A 14028-nucleotide genomic window follows, 5' to 3' on the forward strand; every position below is an offset into this window, starting at 1 on the left:
AACTTTTTGAGATTGCAAAAATAAACTTTCACCTATTTTACATCTGTTCAAACATGTTTTTTTGTCTTGAACATTCAGTATCCATATCATGGCTTCATATTATTTGTTATTGCCAGCCGTTTTTAGCCTGTGTGGAAGTCTCTGAAACAGTTCCTTTCTACTTGTAATAAAGTCCCACACTTCTGCCAAAAAATGTTACATAGTGTCGGAAAGCTGAGATCCTGAGCTTTCCGATGCCGTTTCAATTTTGTAGCGCAAATAATTCAAAAAAGTATGATTTTTAAAACAATTCCTTTGTTTTCGTAGCACAAAAATACTTACAAACACGCAACAAAATCAGCAGCATTTGCTAGTTACTTATTTTAAATTTCAGCATAGTCCCAAAACTTCCTCATTAGTCCATCAATATTTCATATATAAAAGTGTTCTGAAGTTGCATCTTCGGAAATAAACCAGAAACATTCCTACCTCTTCATCCTAACCCTCTACATCGGACTAATATTTAAAGATATAAAAATAAAACTGACCAGGAGCTCACAATACAATACAAGAAGTCATTATTCCTTGTTTGCAAGTGATTAACTGTGGCATTTAAAGTGGTGAGTGGTAATAAATCTAGTCGTATAAGTCTGCAGTTGTAGTATCAAACAAGTACACTGCATGTAGCAGCGTCTGTACATAAATCTGGACTTTTTTCTTTCATACCTCGTTTTTATGAATTTCAGACCGCAGCTTCTCCATGTTACATATGGTTTCTGATATTTTGGGCTGCAGGCTGCTGGGATCTCCCATCTGAGGATTCTTCTCATACACATCCTTCATCTTGTTCAGGGCATCTCTGACAGACAGACACACAAACACACACTGGTGTTACTGCGTTGGACTAACCATAATAACCAGTTCAGAGGTCACCCACACCCTCTGCTGGATATACCAGGACTTGGAGAAATGGCTTGAATTAGGAGACAAATGAAGGCTTCACCTTTGATCCATCTCTTTCTGCAGCTCCTTGCTGAGTTCGTCGATCCTCTGTTGTAGCCTCTTCCTCCTCTGCTCAGGCGGTAAATGGCTGAAATCCTCCAGAGACGGGGCCTGGTGGGAAGAAATAGGGCTCGTAAATCTGTCAATTGTTTCATTGCTTTCATTTGTTTTGTTGTCCTAGATTTGTGTGATTTGTGCCTCCAGTGACTCACACACTGTTGGACTGAATGAGGCTGGAACAAAAGCAACTCTCAGCTTTTAACATTTGCCTTTAAATGAAGGAATACTGAATTAAAAGTGAAGTTATTCCCCTGTTATAATGGCATTTTCACTAATGCAATAAATAAATCAGTTAGACATTAAAAAAAAAAAAAAAAAAACAATAATAATAAAAAAAAAAAACAGTGAGGTGCCAGAAAAAATAAAAAGGGAATTCCTATTTGAAATAAATATCAGGTAAATGCTGAATATCTATTTAAACAACTTTTCTTGTAAAAATCAAATTTTTATAAAAACAAATCAATTTTGCTTCAACACAAACACAATTTGTTCCATGAACAGTATAGTAAATATGACAGAGAGGCGCTATTGCTATCTAGAACTACTGGGGACTGGGTTAACAAACGGAACTGTACTGGGTTTACAGACTACAATACTGGGTTTGTTTATACACAGTACTATATTAGGTTTATGGACAGTACTATATTGGGATTATAGACAGAACTACTGTATATTAGGTTTATGGAGAGCACTATACTGGGTTTATATACAGTTTTATACTGGGTGTACTGGAGTCCTACAGGTGAGGATTCTGATTACTACTCATTGTACACACACAAACTTACCATCTTAACCGACCACTGAGCCGTAACGCATTAATAATTACAGAGACAGACAACACAGGATGCTGGTTAGTCTCCATTATGTCAAAAAGCCAAAAAAACCCACAAAAAAACATGATTGTACAATGAAACATGTGGCTGGAGTGTTCACTGGATGTGTGTTCATGTGATGACTAAATGTTCACTGTGTGTTCATATGATGACTAAATCTTCAATTCAGTGACACGTTTGAAAGTAAATCACTAGACAATGGCAGATGAGTGTAAATATTCTCCTGTGGTTCATTTTTACTAAATACTCATAGTTCCACAGGTGTTTGATGATTCACTTCTGATGTCTCTTGTCCTACTTGAGACAGACATACTAGAGATTTTAAAAATGCCTTCTGAAGAAACAAAACACTAGATTGGAAAATGTAAACTTCAAGAAATCTGAGAAATTTTCACTTGATTGTGGGAAATAAACATTTTATGATAAGGTCAAATCCACTTGTTCTGGTTTTTGGTTTTAATCTAACGAAGCTTAAAAGTAGAGGCTTGTTTTGTCTCCTTTTGAGGAGTCTTTCCAAGCTGACTGTAAACCTGAAGTCCCCTGAGTAAATATATATTAAAAAAAAAAAAAGTTAATGTTACTGATTTTAAGCAGCTACTTAGACTATGAGTCAACTTGGTTAGTCTAAATTAATATTTGGAAGGTTTAATTATAACCTACATAAAGATGAAAACATCCATTTTGGTTGGTTATTACATAATGCACAATACTCAATTTGAAACTCAAGCAACTCCACGAATTTAACCAAAAATTTATTACATTTCATCAAGCTGTTCAAGCATTAAGCAAATTAATTTATTTACAAAACCGTTTTAAAAAATCATCCACATAAAATTGGAAGCCATTTTTTTGGCTGGTTTAATCAAAAGAACAAGCATATAAAAGCTGGAAATAACCTAAAAACATAAAAGGGGACACTTGATAATGCAGTGTGTTTCCTATTAAATTACACTGTAATATAATCAGATATTTACAAAATTCCCTGCCTTCCTCATTTAAAACACAACTGAAGCTTTGGCACAGGAGCTGCACGTTATTCACAAGTTTGTGTTAATGTGTCATAAGCAAAACAGTCATTTTCACAGCCAAATTCCAGAGCCACTCAACACACACATTACCACAAAACAGCAGATCAACATAAGAGCATGCTGATGAGCTCTTTTCCAGCCCTTCCCTCCCCACAAGACACTGCAAACACAAGCTTCAAACCCATCAAATCCATCTCACACCATAAATCACCAAGGGTCCTTCATCTGGTGATTAGAGCAAAAATCTGTCTCATGAAGGAAAAAAAGAGAAAATCACACAAAAAAAGAGGCAATAAAGAAAGGAAAAAGAAAGTCAGACTGAAAAGAGAACAAAAAAAGAGAGTAAATGAAAAAAAAAAGAAATATCTGGGGGTCTGCAAGTTGCCAAATAAAATATAAATGTGTAAAATATTATCATGTCAACCAAAAAAATAGAAAAAAAAATTATTCATAACTCATTAGTGGCATATTTAAGGCCATGACTTGCAGACCCCCCCCCCTTTTAGAAAATGTAAAAACCAAAGCAATCTGAACTGGTCTCACTCAAACCTATAAAAACACCACCTCCTCTCTCACCCCTCTCTTCAGGCCCTTCAAATTCTGGGGGATTCTGGGTACTGTAGTCTTTATCTCTGACAGATAGTTGCTCACTCGGTCCGAGTTGAACCGGGGAGGAGTGAACAGGTGGGAGGAGGAACGGGGACGGGAGGAGGAGGAGGAAGGTGGTGGGGGAGGAGAAAAGGAAGGTAACTGGTGGGGGGCAAGAAGAGAGGACAAAGCCAGAGGTCAGGAGGGCACACCGTAGAGAATTTTCTTGAGTTATGAAAATTTTTTTTAGAATTTTCCCCCAAGTTTAATAAAGGTTCGGTGTTAGTCCTGGACGCCTTCCTTGAGAGGAGAAAAATATGTTAAAAGTGTTAAAATGTAATTATAAGCCCTTTGAAGTTGTTAAACTTCAAGTGAAACTGCATGACTCACAGACTCTCATAAATAAATGGGGGCACTTTGATGACCTAAACCTGATTCAGTCCACATATTTTTCAGTTCCGATCATAAAACACCCTTAATCACAGGACGTCTACAGAGATTCCAACTTGAGTGTGTCTGAAATTTAAAGGTGGCGTTTCACAATGTGTTAACCAATTAAACTAATCCATGTACACAAACACACACCCTCTCTATGACATAGTTCCTGATACCGTGAAATGGTTTGTGACACTAATATAAGCCAACATCAGAAGGTTAATGATTAGCCAAAATAGTCTTTATGGAAAGGGGCAAAGTCCAAAAGTGAATGTGATGATTTAAGTGGCTGTTTTAAACACAGGAAGAAAAGGTGATAATGATTGAGGACAACATAAGGTGTGGAGGAACTAATACACAACGATGGAAAATATTATCTTTGTGTTGGATACAACAAGTAGCAGATGAACAGATAAAATGACTGACTGTAGTCTGACTATAAAAGGTGTATGATGATCAGCTATAGGGTGGGGATTTATTAACATTATGTAACTGCGGATCTGACAATAATAACTCACTGTGAGTCAGCAAAGAAAAGAACAATAGTGTTTTTTATGGCGTGCTAAACATGGAAGTGAATACCTGCTAAAGCTAACCAATACAGTTCTGTTTGTGGTAAAATATGGTGAGCCCTAAATGTTATAATGCATTTGTGGTGAAATATATAGAACAGAGAGAAGCTTGTGGTTGTCACTTTTTAATATGTATTGCATTGTTGCATTATATAGTGGGTGAATCATGGCTATTTCCTGATAACTAGATTTGGAACTGTGCCAGGTATTACAGACTCCTACTCCTCCTTACCTTTGGTTTCTTTCCAAACAACCAGAGCTTGTTCTTGGTTTTGCTCATGGCATGTTTTGGATCGGGTCGTGACCCCGGAGGCCCGTCTCTGTCTCTCTCGCCTTTGGGTGTATTGCTGATGGTCCCGTCTGATCCCGTCCGGCTCAGGTTCTGACTGAAGTCTTCGAAGGGGAAATCACCTGGAGGTTCAAAGCCTGACTTGAAAGACTCCACCACGATGCCAGAATCCTGACAGAAAGCGAACACAAAAGAGAGAGAGGGAGAGTTAAAGGTTAGTGCAGCTAAAGGCTACAGAGGAGCTTAAAAAAATGTCTTCCTGGGCCTTTTTGTGGAGATCGATTGGCTAATCTCTCCTGTCAGACTTTCCCCACACTGCTACTTACCCTTCGGTCATCAACAGCTTTGGCTGCAGAAACCATTCCTTCTAGGCATTTGGAAATGATGGGAATAACTCGCCGCTCCGCCTCTGCAAAGCTTCGGTACGTCTCCCCAAGCTTCACTGTTCGACGCTGGTCCATGTCTTGTAGATTCTGCCAAAACACAGTAGGAACTCTCAATAAAGACAAGGAACTAGCCAAGTGGTTTTCACCCATTCTACAAGCCTGTTGATAGGTAAACAACTTATCAGATCCTTTTACTCACCGACACTGACACCCAGTTAATATATTAGTCATGGTTTAAACAGGACAAGTGGCTAAGTTAAACATTCGTTGGGGCACAAACACAGGATGTTACACTTTCTCTAAACATAACTCCTGAGTAATTAAAATGTCAAGCTATTATTGTCTTTAGAAAAGGCATACAGTATGTGAGAAACACTGGTTTAGTGCATTTGTACTTTAACAGACCCAAGGAAGAGTAGCAACCCCTACGGTGGAAGCTTTGGGGATTCTTATAAACAATAAACAAAACTGGTTTAGTGATCTTGTTGACAACATATCCAACAAAACCTATACAAAAAAAACCACATGAAAATATGCTCAATGTTAAATGCAATTTTCTTTATAAAAAAAGTACTGACTTTAAAATGCAACATAATCAATATTTTAAGAGTAATTCAGGAGCAAACATTTGAATAAAATGGTGGTTTAATCTGATAAATGCTGATGCAAATTCCATCGTTCTGACTACAGAAAATAATACATTGATGCCTTATTGTATGTGGTGGTGCTTCCTCTATACTGTAACACATTTTTCAAAGGAGTGATGCTTTGCTTTTTCAAATGGAATTATGCATTTTAAAACATTTCCCTGTGGTCTACATAAACTGTAAATGCTATGCTTGGGTCTGAATTCTTCATTAATTAAACTCCACAGGTCCATCTTCAACCCTATTTCTGAGTAATGACACCACAAAGGTCGTTTTGAGCGCTGGCCTTTTAAATGCAAATGAACCCACATCCTCCAGGTTGTTGACTGTGCTGCTCTGTCCCGTTCAGCCACTTGTGTTCATTAATACAACTGAACATTTTACGTAATTGGCTCGAAGTTTGGACATATTTTCAGTATGGACTACACACAAACAACTACTCACAAACAATTATGGCGTACTCTGAGAAATGTTCATTGAAAGTCTTGACCTTATATATGCAAATGTCGTGACGTTATTAGTTATAAAACATAACAAATTAATAAGGAATTGAAACGGGTTGTAGAAATCCACTTGATTTTTACCGGAATGAATATAAAGATAGCTTTGCAGCACCTGGAGGGTTCAAATTCAAACTTTATGAACTATTAGTGTTCAAATACACAAATAAATGAACCAAAGACTAGTAAAAGTGGGTTTAGCAAAATATGCCCCCTTTAAAATTAAACTGACAAAAGAAGACATTTTGAAATGCAATCCCGAATCAGGTTATGTATTACGGTGCCACATTCTTGCGAATACACAGCCGCTGTGTAACCCGCTGACATTACCTTGAAGATGTGTGGTATGGCATTGTTGAAATGTTTCCACTGCTCTGCGTTGAAGTTCTGTAGTTGGGCAGCATACTCGTTCTTACTCTCATCTGCCGTGTGAGTCCGCAGGTAATATTGGGCTTTGGCCTGAAAAAACACATGAATAAAATCATTACCACCATCCAACGACATGCACTCGTAGGTTAAACGGTTAATCTAAACTTCCAATAGGTGTGAATGTGAGAGTGATTGGTCAGTCGTGTCTACATGTTCAGGTCGTTATTGAAAATGAGAGTTCTCAACTAACTTACCTGGTTAAATAAATAAATTACATGGTTTACTTGACTCAACATTAATCACTCTGACTCGAGTGTGAAAAATAACATGAGACAAAAGAAATGATGCTACATTGGACAGTGAAACTGATCATGAAGCTCAAACTATTGAAACAACAACTGAAAATTAGAATTAATTAACTGAAACACATCAAATCCTGTTTTAACAGACATGATTTCCATAGGTACATTATAAACCACATACAGTACACATTATACATAGTGAGTCTATTTTCCTTATAAACATCATTAAATGTTAATAAAATAAAACCACTAAAACAACATGATTTCATATAACAACACTGGATAATCTTTTTGTTACGTTCAAAGTTAAAAAAAAAAAAAATCCTCCACTAACAGTACCTCATCTGAAAACAAGCTTTACAGGGCTGTGATTTCACCTCTATTTTGAACAGTATATTTTTCTTCAAACTTAATCCTCCAGGTCTAATTATACAGCAAGCACAGAGAAAAGCCAGCTACAGTATAATTTCAAAGGCAGCAATTATATACTGCTAACCTGAAGTGGGAAAAAAAGGTAAAGTTAGTTGTTTTTGTTTCTGAATTATGTAACTTTGGATATAAACTCAATATATTATACAAAGACTAAATAGAGGAATAGAATCATGTCTTTTTTAGTCATACTGAGCAGCATTTTTTTATGCTAAAGCTAACATTTCTCTTTTATCTACAGGCTGAAATTGAACCCCCCCATGTTTTCATTGATTATAAAAGACGATATTTTAAATCACACCAGCTTACAGAAACAAATGATTAACATCAGTTGTGTTGTGAGTGTGTGGAACATCTCACCTTCTCCACCTCCGACTTGGTGGCATTGATGTCATTATCTAACCGCTCGTACGTCATCTGGGATTTCTCTGCTTCCTTACACTCTCTCTCAAATTTCCTTTTACTCTGAAGACAGACAGAAAAGGAAGGAATGTTGAATATATCGAGAAACTTTCTACAATGCACTGTCTGTGACCTTTCTGTGAAAAAAAAAAACTGAAAAACTGAAAAGAATATGTGAATGAGAGGTAATGAAGCCAAAGGGGTAGGGAAGGAGATGAATCAGAGAGAAAGATAGTTTACTTCCTGCCAGCCCATCTGGGTTACATTAGTAGTAAAGGAAACACAGTGAATAGCTGAGACATTACAGTCCAGTCAGTAGGTAGTTACTATTAAAGTCATACAGACCACACACTGAAACATGTGTAAGTCAGAGGACCTCAACTCAAAATCAGTCAGATCTCTTGCTACATGTCAAATTTATTATTATTTTTAATACATTTAATATGCGGCAATTATACTTTTAGATGTAATGTAATTGTGGCGTTTGATTATATGTCTTGTAATGAGGCGACTTATTAAAAAGAAATGGAGAAAATGCAATTAAATGACCTCAGAAGTGAACAAATGGAATCTCTCACTGGAGCCAAAAAGAAGGTATTCAAAGGCCAAATGTGGCACATGGGCCCTGCTTTGGTTTGGGAGGGGCAGCTCTACACTGACGCCTGCATGAGTGTGTGTTTGGTCCCTGTCCTTGGTCACTGCATGAAGTATGTGAAGAAAAAGACACTTGTGTTCGGAAAATACTGGAAAACAGCTTTAACCCATAAAGACTCAAACATCCATCATCATCCACTGATGTGAAATGTTTAATACCTGTTGATCCACTAATCCTATTAATCCATGTAAACAATTGGTGTAAAATACAGTTTGTCGTCTTTTCATGGCCATCAGATATGACCCATTTGGGGGCCTCCCTAATCCGAATGACAAACGGCATGGAATAATGAATGACCTAACCCTAACCCTAACTATAACTATAACCCTAACCCTAACCCTAGTGGTCATTTGTTATTCCATGCCATTTGTCATTCGGATTAGGGAGGCCCCCCATTTGGACATTCAGAGGCTCCGTAGTGAACGTGGAAACATCGTCATCTTCTACGACAATGATTCAACAGTAAAACCCATGGAGTTGGATCGATGACAATGGATGGAGTTACTTGTTTTTTATGTTCAGTTCATGATATATTTTACTAGAACATCACTTTTTCTTCAGTTTTCTCTGTTTTTGATGTAATAACCCTCAACTTTAATCTGAGTTTTTATGAACATCACATGATCAGTGAATTAAATACAGGAAAACACATGATTTTCACAGACAAAATGCAAAATACAGAAGATAATATTATAATAAATGGTGATAAATCACTTGAGGTTAAATATAAAGAAAATTTCACTTGGAAACTGACACAAAAGTAGTGCTGGGTCCTTATGGGTTAAATGTATTAGTTCTGTTGTAAACACACTTTGAATATGAAAAATACCACTAAAACATAATCAGTGTCTGCATTAAATAATGATGTTTGGGTGGACTTTATCTGTATACGTCCCTCATCTACGTTTGTTAGCATTTCTTGCATTCCTCATGCAAACAAGTATGAGACGAGTACAGCTGGATGTCACCAGCAGAAAATATTTACAGTAAAAACACCTCTCGTCCTGCCCCCTCCTCACTTACATTGTCCATCTGCTTCCAGCACTGATCCAAATACTGCTGGGCCTTCCTGCCCTCCTGTAGATGCTGTTCATTTACACACAAACATACACACACACACACAAACAGAAAAATACACAGAAGACTTAAGAACACATTCATATGTACATAAACCAACTAGACTGAGACGACGTACAATAAAAATTCACTGGAAAGAAAGAACTGAACAATTGGCGATTTACACTGTTCACTGACAGTACATGGACAATTCTTTTGTTAAAAGACAGACGTAGTGAAAACAAGGAGCTGATAGTGAATATACCAGACTTCTCAAGGAAATGTATGAGTACTACATAAGGAATATGTGATTATAATAAAAATACGTTTATTAAAATAAAACAAAGTTGCTGATGGTTGAAGTAAGGCTCTTTGCAATGAGGCATTCATAAGATAAAATAACTTATATTTTACTTATTTAGGTTACACTGTAATTACACAGGAGGCTCTGGAAAAGGAAAACTGTTTGCCTTGGTAAATACACGTTGTGATTCTAACTTCTTGTCATTACTTGTATGTAAACATTTCATAAACTGCATTGCAAAGCTTCATCATCAACATCATATTTCAGTAATTTCAGGATCATGCATGTCATTACCTGAGGGGATGCTGTGTGTTCTTCTAAAATGCGTTGTAGAAATGTTTCAACAAAAAATACCATTGTATTGTAATTGTAATTATGAAATTTTAAAACAACATGAAAATATAAAACCAATCATTTTCAACCTTTTTTTTTTTAAAATAAACTGAACAGCTTCATTCAGAATACAAAACACTATGGGGGCGCTCTTTGTTGTAATCACATGAATCTCAAATTTCAGGGGTTTATGGCACTAACAGATGGTGGAAGTAGTAAAAGACAGATGGTTAACATCACATCCAATATATTTATCCTGTTGAATAAATCCAAACAGAAAACAGACATACCCGACATGCTCTTTCTAATGGGAAGTTACAGCTTTGTGGGATATGAAGTTAGATGGACGCTTCCTCACAGTAAAACCGTGTATGTTATAATTACAGTAGAGTTGGCGTACTCACATGTTTCCTCTCGCCTTTGAGGTCTTGGCTGTACCTCATCAGCTCTCCATACACCTTGTGTCCCATCTCCTCCGCCACGATCTCTCTCTGACCGGCATAGTCGTTGAGTTCATTCAGTATGGAGTAGAATGACAGACAGGATGTGAACCTACACAAACACACATTTACACAAGATTAACATTTTCAAAGTGCTCTCAAACATTCACCATCATACAGTTGATTAGATTTATAAAGAGACTTACAGCTGTCAGAATTAAGACATGTTAGCTGATGATTATTTGCCACACAAGTGCAATTAGCAATGTCTTTTCTGTTCATTTTATACTGTTAGAGATACTGCAAACCAAAAAATAGCTTATTCATACACATACATTACACCTAACGAAGAAGACAACTTTACCCATCGTCATTAAACATTGAAGCCCAAAAATAAAATATGCATTTCTGTGGGAGATTTGACAAATAACTTAAATATACAAACTATTAATGAAATTACTGAACGATGGGTAACAAAAGAAATGTGCCTTGAGGGAGGGGGAGCAAAAAGATGATAATGTATATAATTAAAATGTACCAGTCTAACGTCACATGCTGAAGTATAATGTGGTAACAGTGACAGAAGTATATTTCTGTTATTTTCATCTCAGAGCTTTTGTATAGGTGAATATTAGGGGTGTAACGGTACAGAAAATTTTCAGTTTAGTACAGGGGTCTTCGGTTCGATACATTTTCGACACGTTTTCGGTACAGTGAAGGGGGGGGGGCACTCCGTAACTACCTGTGGGACACAGGACATTTCTACAAAATGTTCAGTCATTTGTGCATTAACAGGCACCCCACATGTTATGTATTTTTGTATTTTTGAATGTTCAATGTTCATTTATGGCATTTATAACTGTAATTTACTGTGTGTTTTTGAACGCCTCACAGTATTTCCTGAGGTGCTGTGAACATGCCTTCACAGTAACATTGCAGCAGAGGCACGGTGAAGGAGAAAAGGAGCAGGTTCATTTGATTTTGCCAACTTCAGCTAAAAAACAATAAACCTTTTTGCTATAAAGGAACCCGTGGACTCTTTTGTATCACAAAGCTGCAACATATCGAAAACCGAAAGTGAAACTTAACATGCTTCGAATGTCCGACCTGGCTTCGGTACCACTGTTATACTCTCTGTTGTCATGTTTTAGGTTTTTTTTTTTTTTTTTTTTGCAGTAGCACTAAGAATTCTCCACAGCTGAATGTATATAGAGGAAACCGTGCACATGGGTTCTGCTTGTGTCCACCCTGCTTCCCAAGTGTTTGTGTTCTTCACATAAGCTACATGTATTAGTTCGGCACACCTCTGTATTGTATCAAAGCACCCGAACCAAAATGGTTGGTACAAATGAGTGCATCATTACACCCCTAATGAATATAGATGATTATCTGAATGATTCCTTTAATTGATTAATTATACATTAAATATACATTATATACCTTTGACAGCTTTACTTACTGGAAAATAAATGTGGTTTTGGAGGCATTTTACAGCTATAACTACCATCATCAAAATGAGATCCAAAACTTAAACGCTAACACAAAAAAACTACAAACTACAAAATATGTCATGTCCTCATGAAATTAGACTGAAAAATAAAAACTAATAAAAATGTGTTGAGTTTAAAACATATCCTTCATCTGCCTAAACACTTTACCAGTGAATCTGTTAAAAAAAAAGCAGAGGGACAGAAAATGTGCAACCACATCAAACTAAGCAGATTTGACAAAGTAAACACAGTCACAGATACTGGAAAAAGTCTAGTCTAGCAGACCTTTTCCACCCTTTGAATCTACAGACCAAATAAAAGCTGAAAAGCCAATGCAAAATAAGACAAACCCTCACCTTGGCTCTTCATCCTTGGAGCGTTTTGGACAGTATTTCTTTACCAAGTTCCTGGTGGAAAAGACAAAGACACAGACAGAGGGTAAAAATACAGCTGGTTATTTTGAGCCTGGTAGACAGACAGGTAAACAGACAGGAGGCAGGCAGTCAGACATGCACTCACACATACAGTATATACACACACACACACAAACCCACAAAAAGAGAATCTCTGTATATTATTAAAGATGAATCAAAAATTTTAACATCAAAGTCTGTGTCTGTTCATTCCCTCAGGCGCTGCCGCTGCGACTCCAGTAAAGCACAGCGGTAATAATTTAACTAGAGAGCAGAGGAGTGAATGTATGCACAGTTCGGTGGCAAAACAGGAGCCCTTCTGCATCAATTATTGTCTGCTCTTCATGTACTGTGAAAAGGTGCACACACACACACACAGAGCTGTAAAGTATCTTTGATCATTCCTCAGACCTGCAGCAACACAGTGTGTGTACATTATTTATTCTAAAGGGATTTCCCTCATCACTACTGAGATTCTACTGGGTTTTTAATAAGTATCACAGAGATGGTGTTCATTGGGTTGTCAATATGTTTGTGTTTTTTGTGTTTAAAAAAAACAACTACCTTTTATTTATAGCTTTAGTCAGTATGTGCATTTGCTGTAGACTAACAATTGATTTTCATGTTGTTTTTTTTAGAGCCGTGAGGAAAAAAACATGCTATGAAACAAGGATCCTTAAGTACAAAAAGGCCTGGGTACCCAACTTTTATTCCACTGTCTGAATTGTATTATTTAAAAAAAAAAAGAAACGCAGGATCTGAAACCAAATTTCATTACCTGAAGAGTACACTGGACAAAATCAAAACCTTACCAAGTGTATTTTTCTCATTTCTAATCAAAATATCTCATCACACTTAAAATAAGACAATCACCTAAAGAGTAACTTGTAAGTGAGATGTAAGAACTTATTTTGGACAATAGATCTTGAAAATCTTATTTCAAGAGATCTCACCAACATAATTTTCATTTGTTCCACTGACAGATTTTTTTTTTTTTTTTTTTTTTGCTTAATTAAAAAAAAATGTTTTTTTTTTTTTTTTGCTTAATTCAAGCAACAACAAAAAAATATCTGCCAATGGAACAAGTGAAAATTATCTTGGTAAAATTTCTTGAAATAAGATTTTCAAGATCTATTGTCAAAAAATAAGTTCTTATATCTCACTGAAAAGTTACTTTTTAGGTGATTATGTCTTATTTTAAGTGTGACTCAATATTTTGACTAGAAATGAGAAAAAAACACTTGGTAAGATTTTGATTTTTTCCAGTGTAAATCTCATCAGCTCACAACTAGAGCTTTGACAGTTTTTTTTAATAATGATAGAATGTTGGTGGACATCTTCAAGTTGTGGTAAGAGGTTTATTTCTCATGTTGTAAAAATATATTTAGAGGAAAAATGCCAGGGTGGAGAAACTTAAAACTAAAGACTCAAAACGGGCTACTTAGGTTAAACCACACTGTGGTAACTGTGTGTGTACTTTATGTTATAAAACCACTCTGAATGTATAAAAATGCAC

At 36.4% G+C, this 14028-nt stretch overlaps 1 protein-coding gene across 5 annotated transcripts in view; it reads right to left on the minus strand.

Annotated features, from left to right (window-relative positions):
• fnbp1l (formin binding protein 1-like) overlaps positions 1-14028 on the minus strand; it is a 49931-nt gene that overhangs the window by 6421 nt on the left and 29482 nt on the right. For 3 of the 5 annotated variants that reach the window (XM_030131814.1, XM_030131813.1, XM_030131812.1), the window contains exons 3-12: positions 12456-12506; positions 10574-10721; positions 9500-9562; positions 7780-7884; positions 6650-6778; positions 5113-5259; positions 4730-4957; positions 1827-1841; positions 983-1092; positions 706-838 (exon numbers count right to left, since the gene is read on the minus strand). In XM_030131814.1, coding sequence (XP_029987674.1) covers positions 706-838; positions 983-1092; positions 1827-1841; positions 4730-4957; positions 5113-5259; positions 6650-6778; positions 7780-7884; positions 9500-9562; positions 10574-10721; positions 12456-12506 — 1129 coding nt within the window. The remainder of the gene's footprint in view (positions 1-705; positions 839-982; positions 1093-1826; positions 1842-4729; positions 4958-5112; positions 5260-6649; positions 6779-7779; positions 7885-9499; positions 9563-10573; positions 10722-12455; positions 12507-14028) is intronic. The other 2 variants (XM_030131816.1, XM_030131815.1) reach the window with 1 other exon arrangement.

Source organism: Sphaeramia orbicularis, chromosome 4, assembly GCF_902148855.1.
Source record: "Sphaeramia orbicularis chromosome 4, fSphaOr1.1, whole genome shotgun sequence".
NCBI classification, from domain to species: domain Eukaryota; kingdom Metazoa; phylum Chordata; class Actinopteri; order Kurtiformes; family Apogonidae; genus Sphaeramia; species Sphaeramia orbicularis.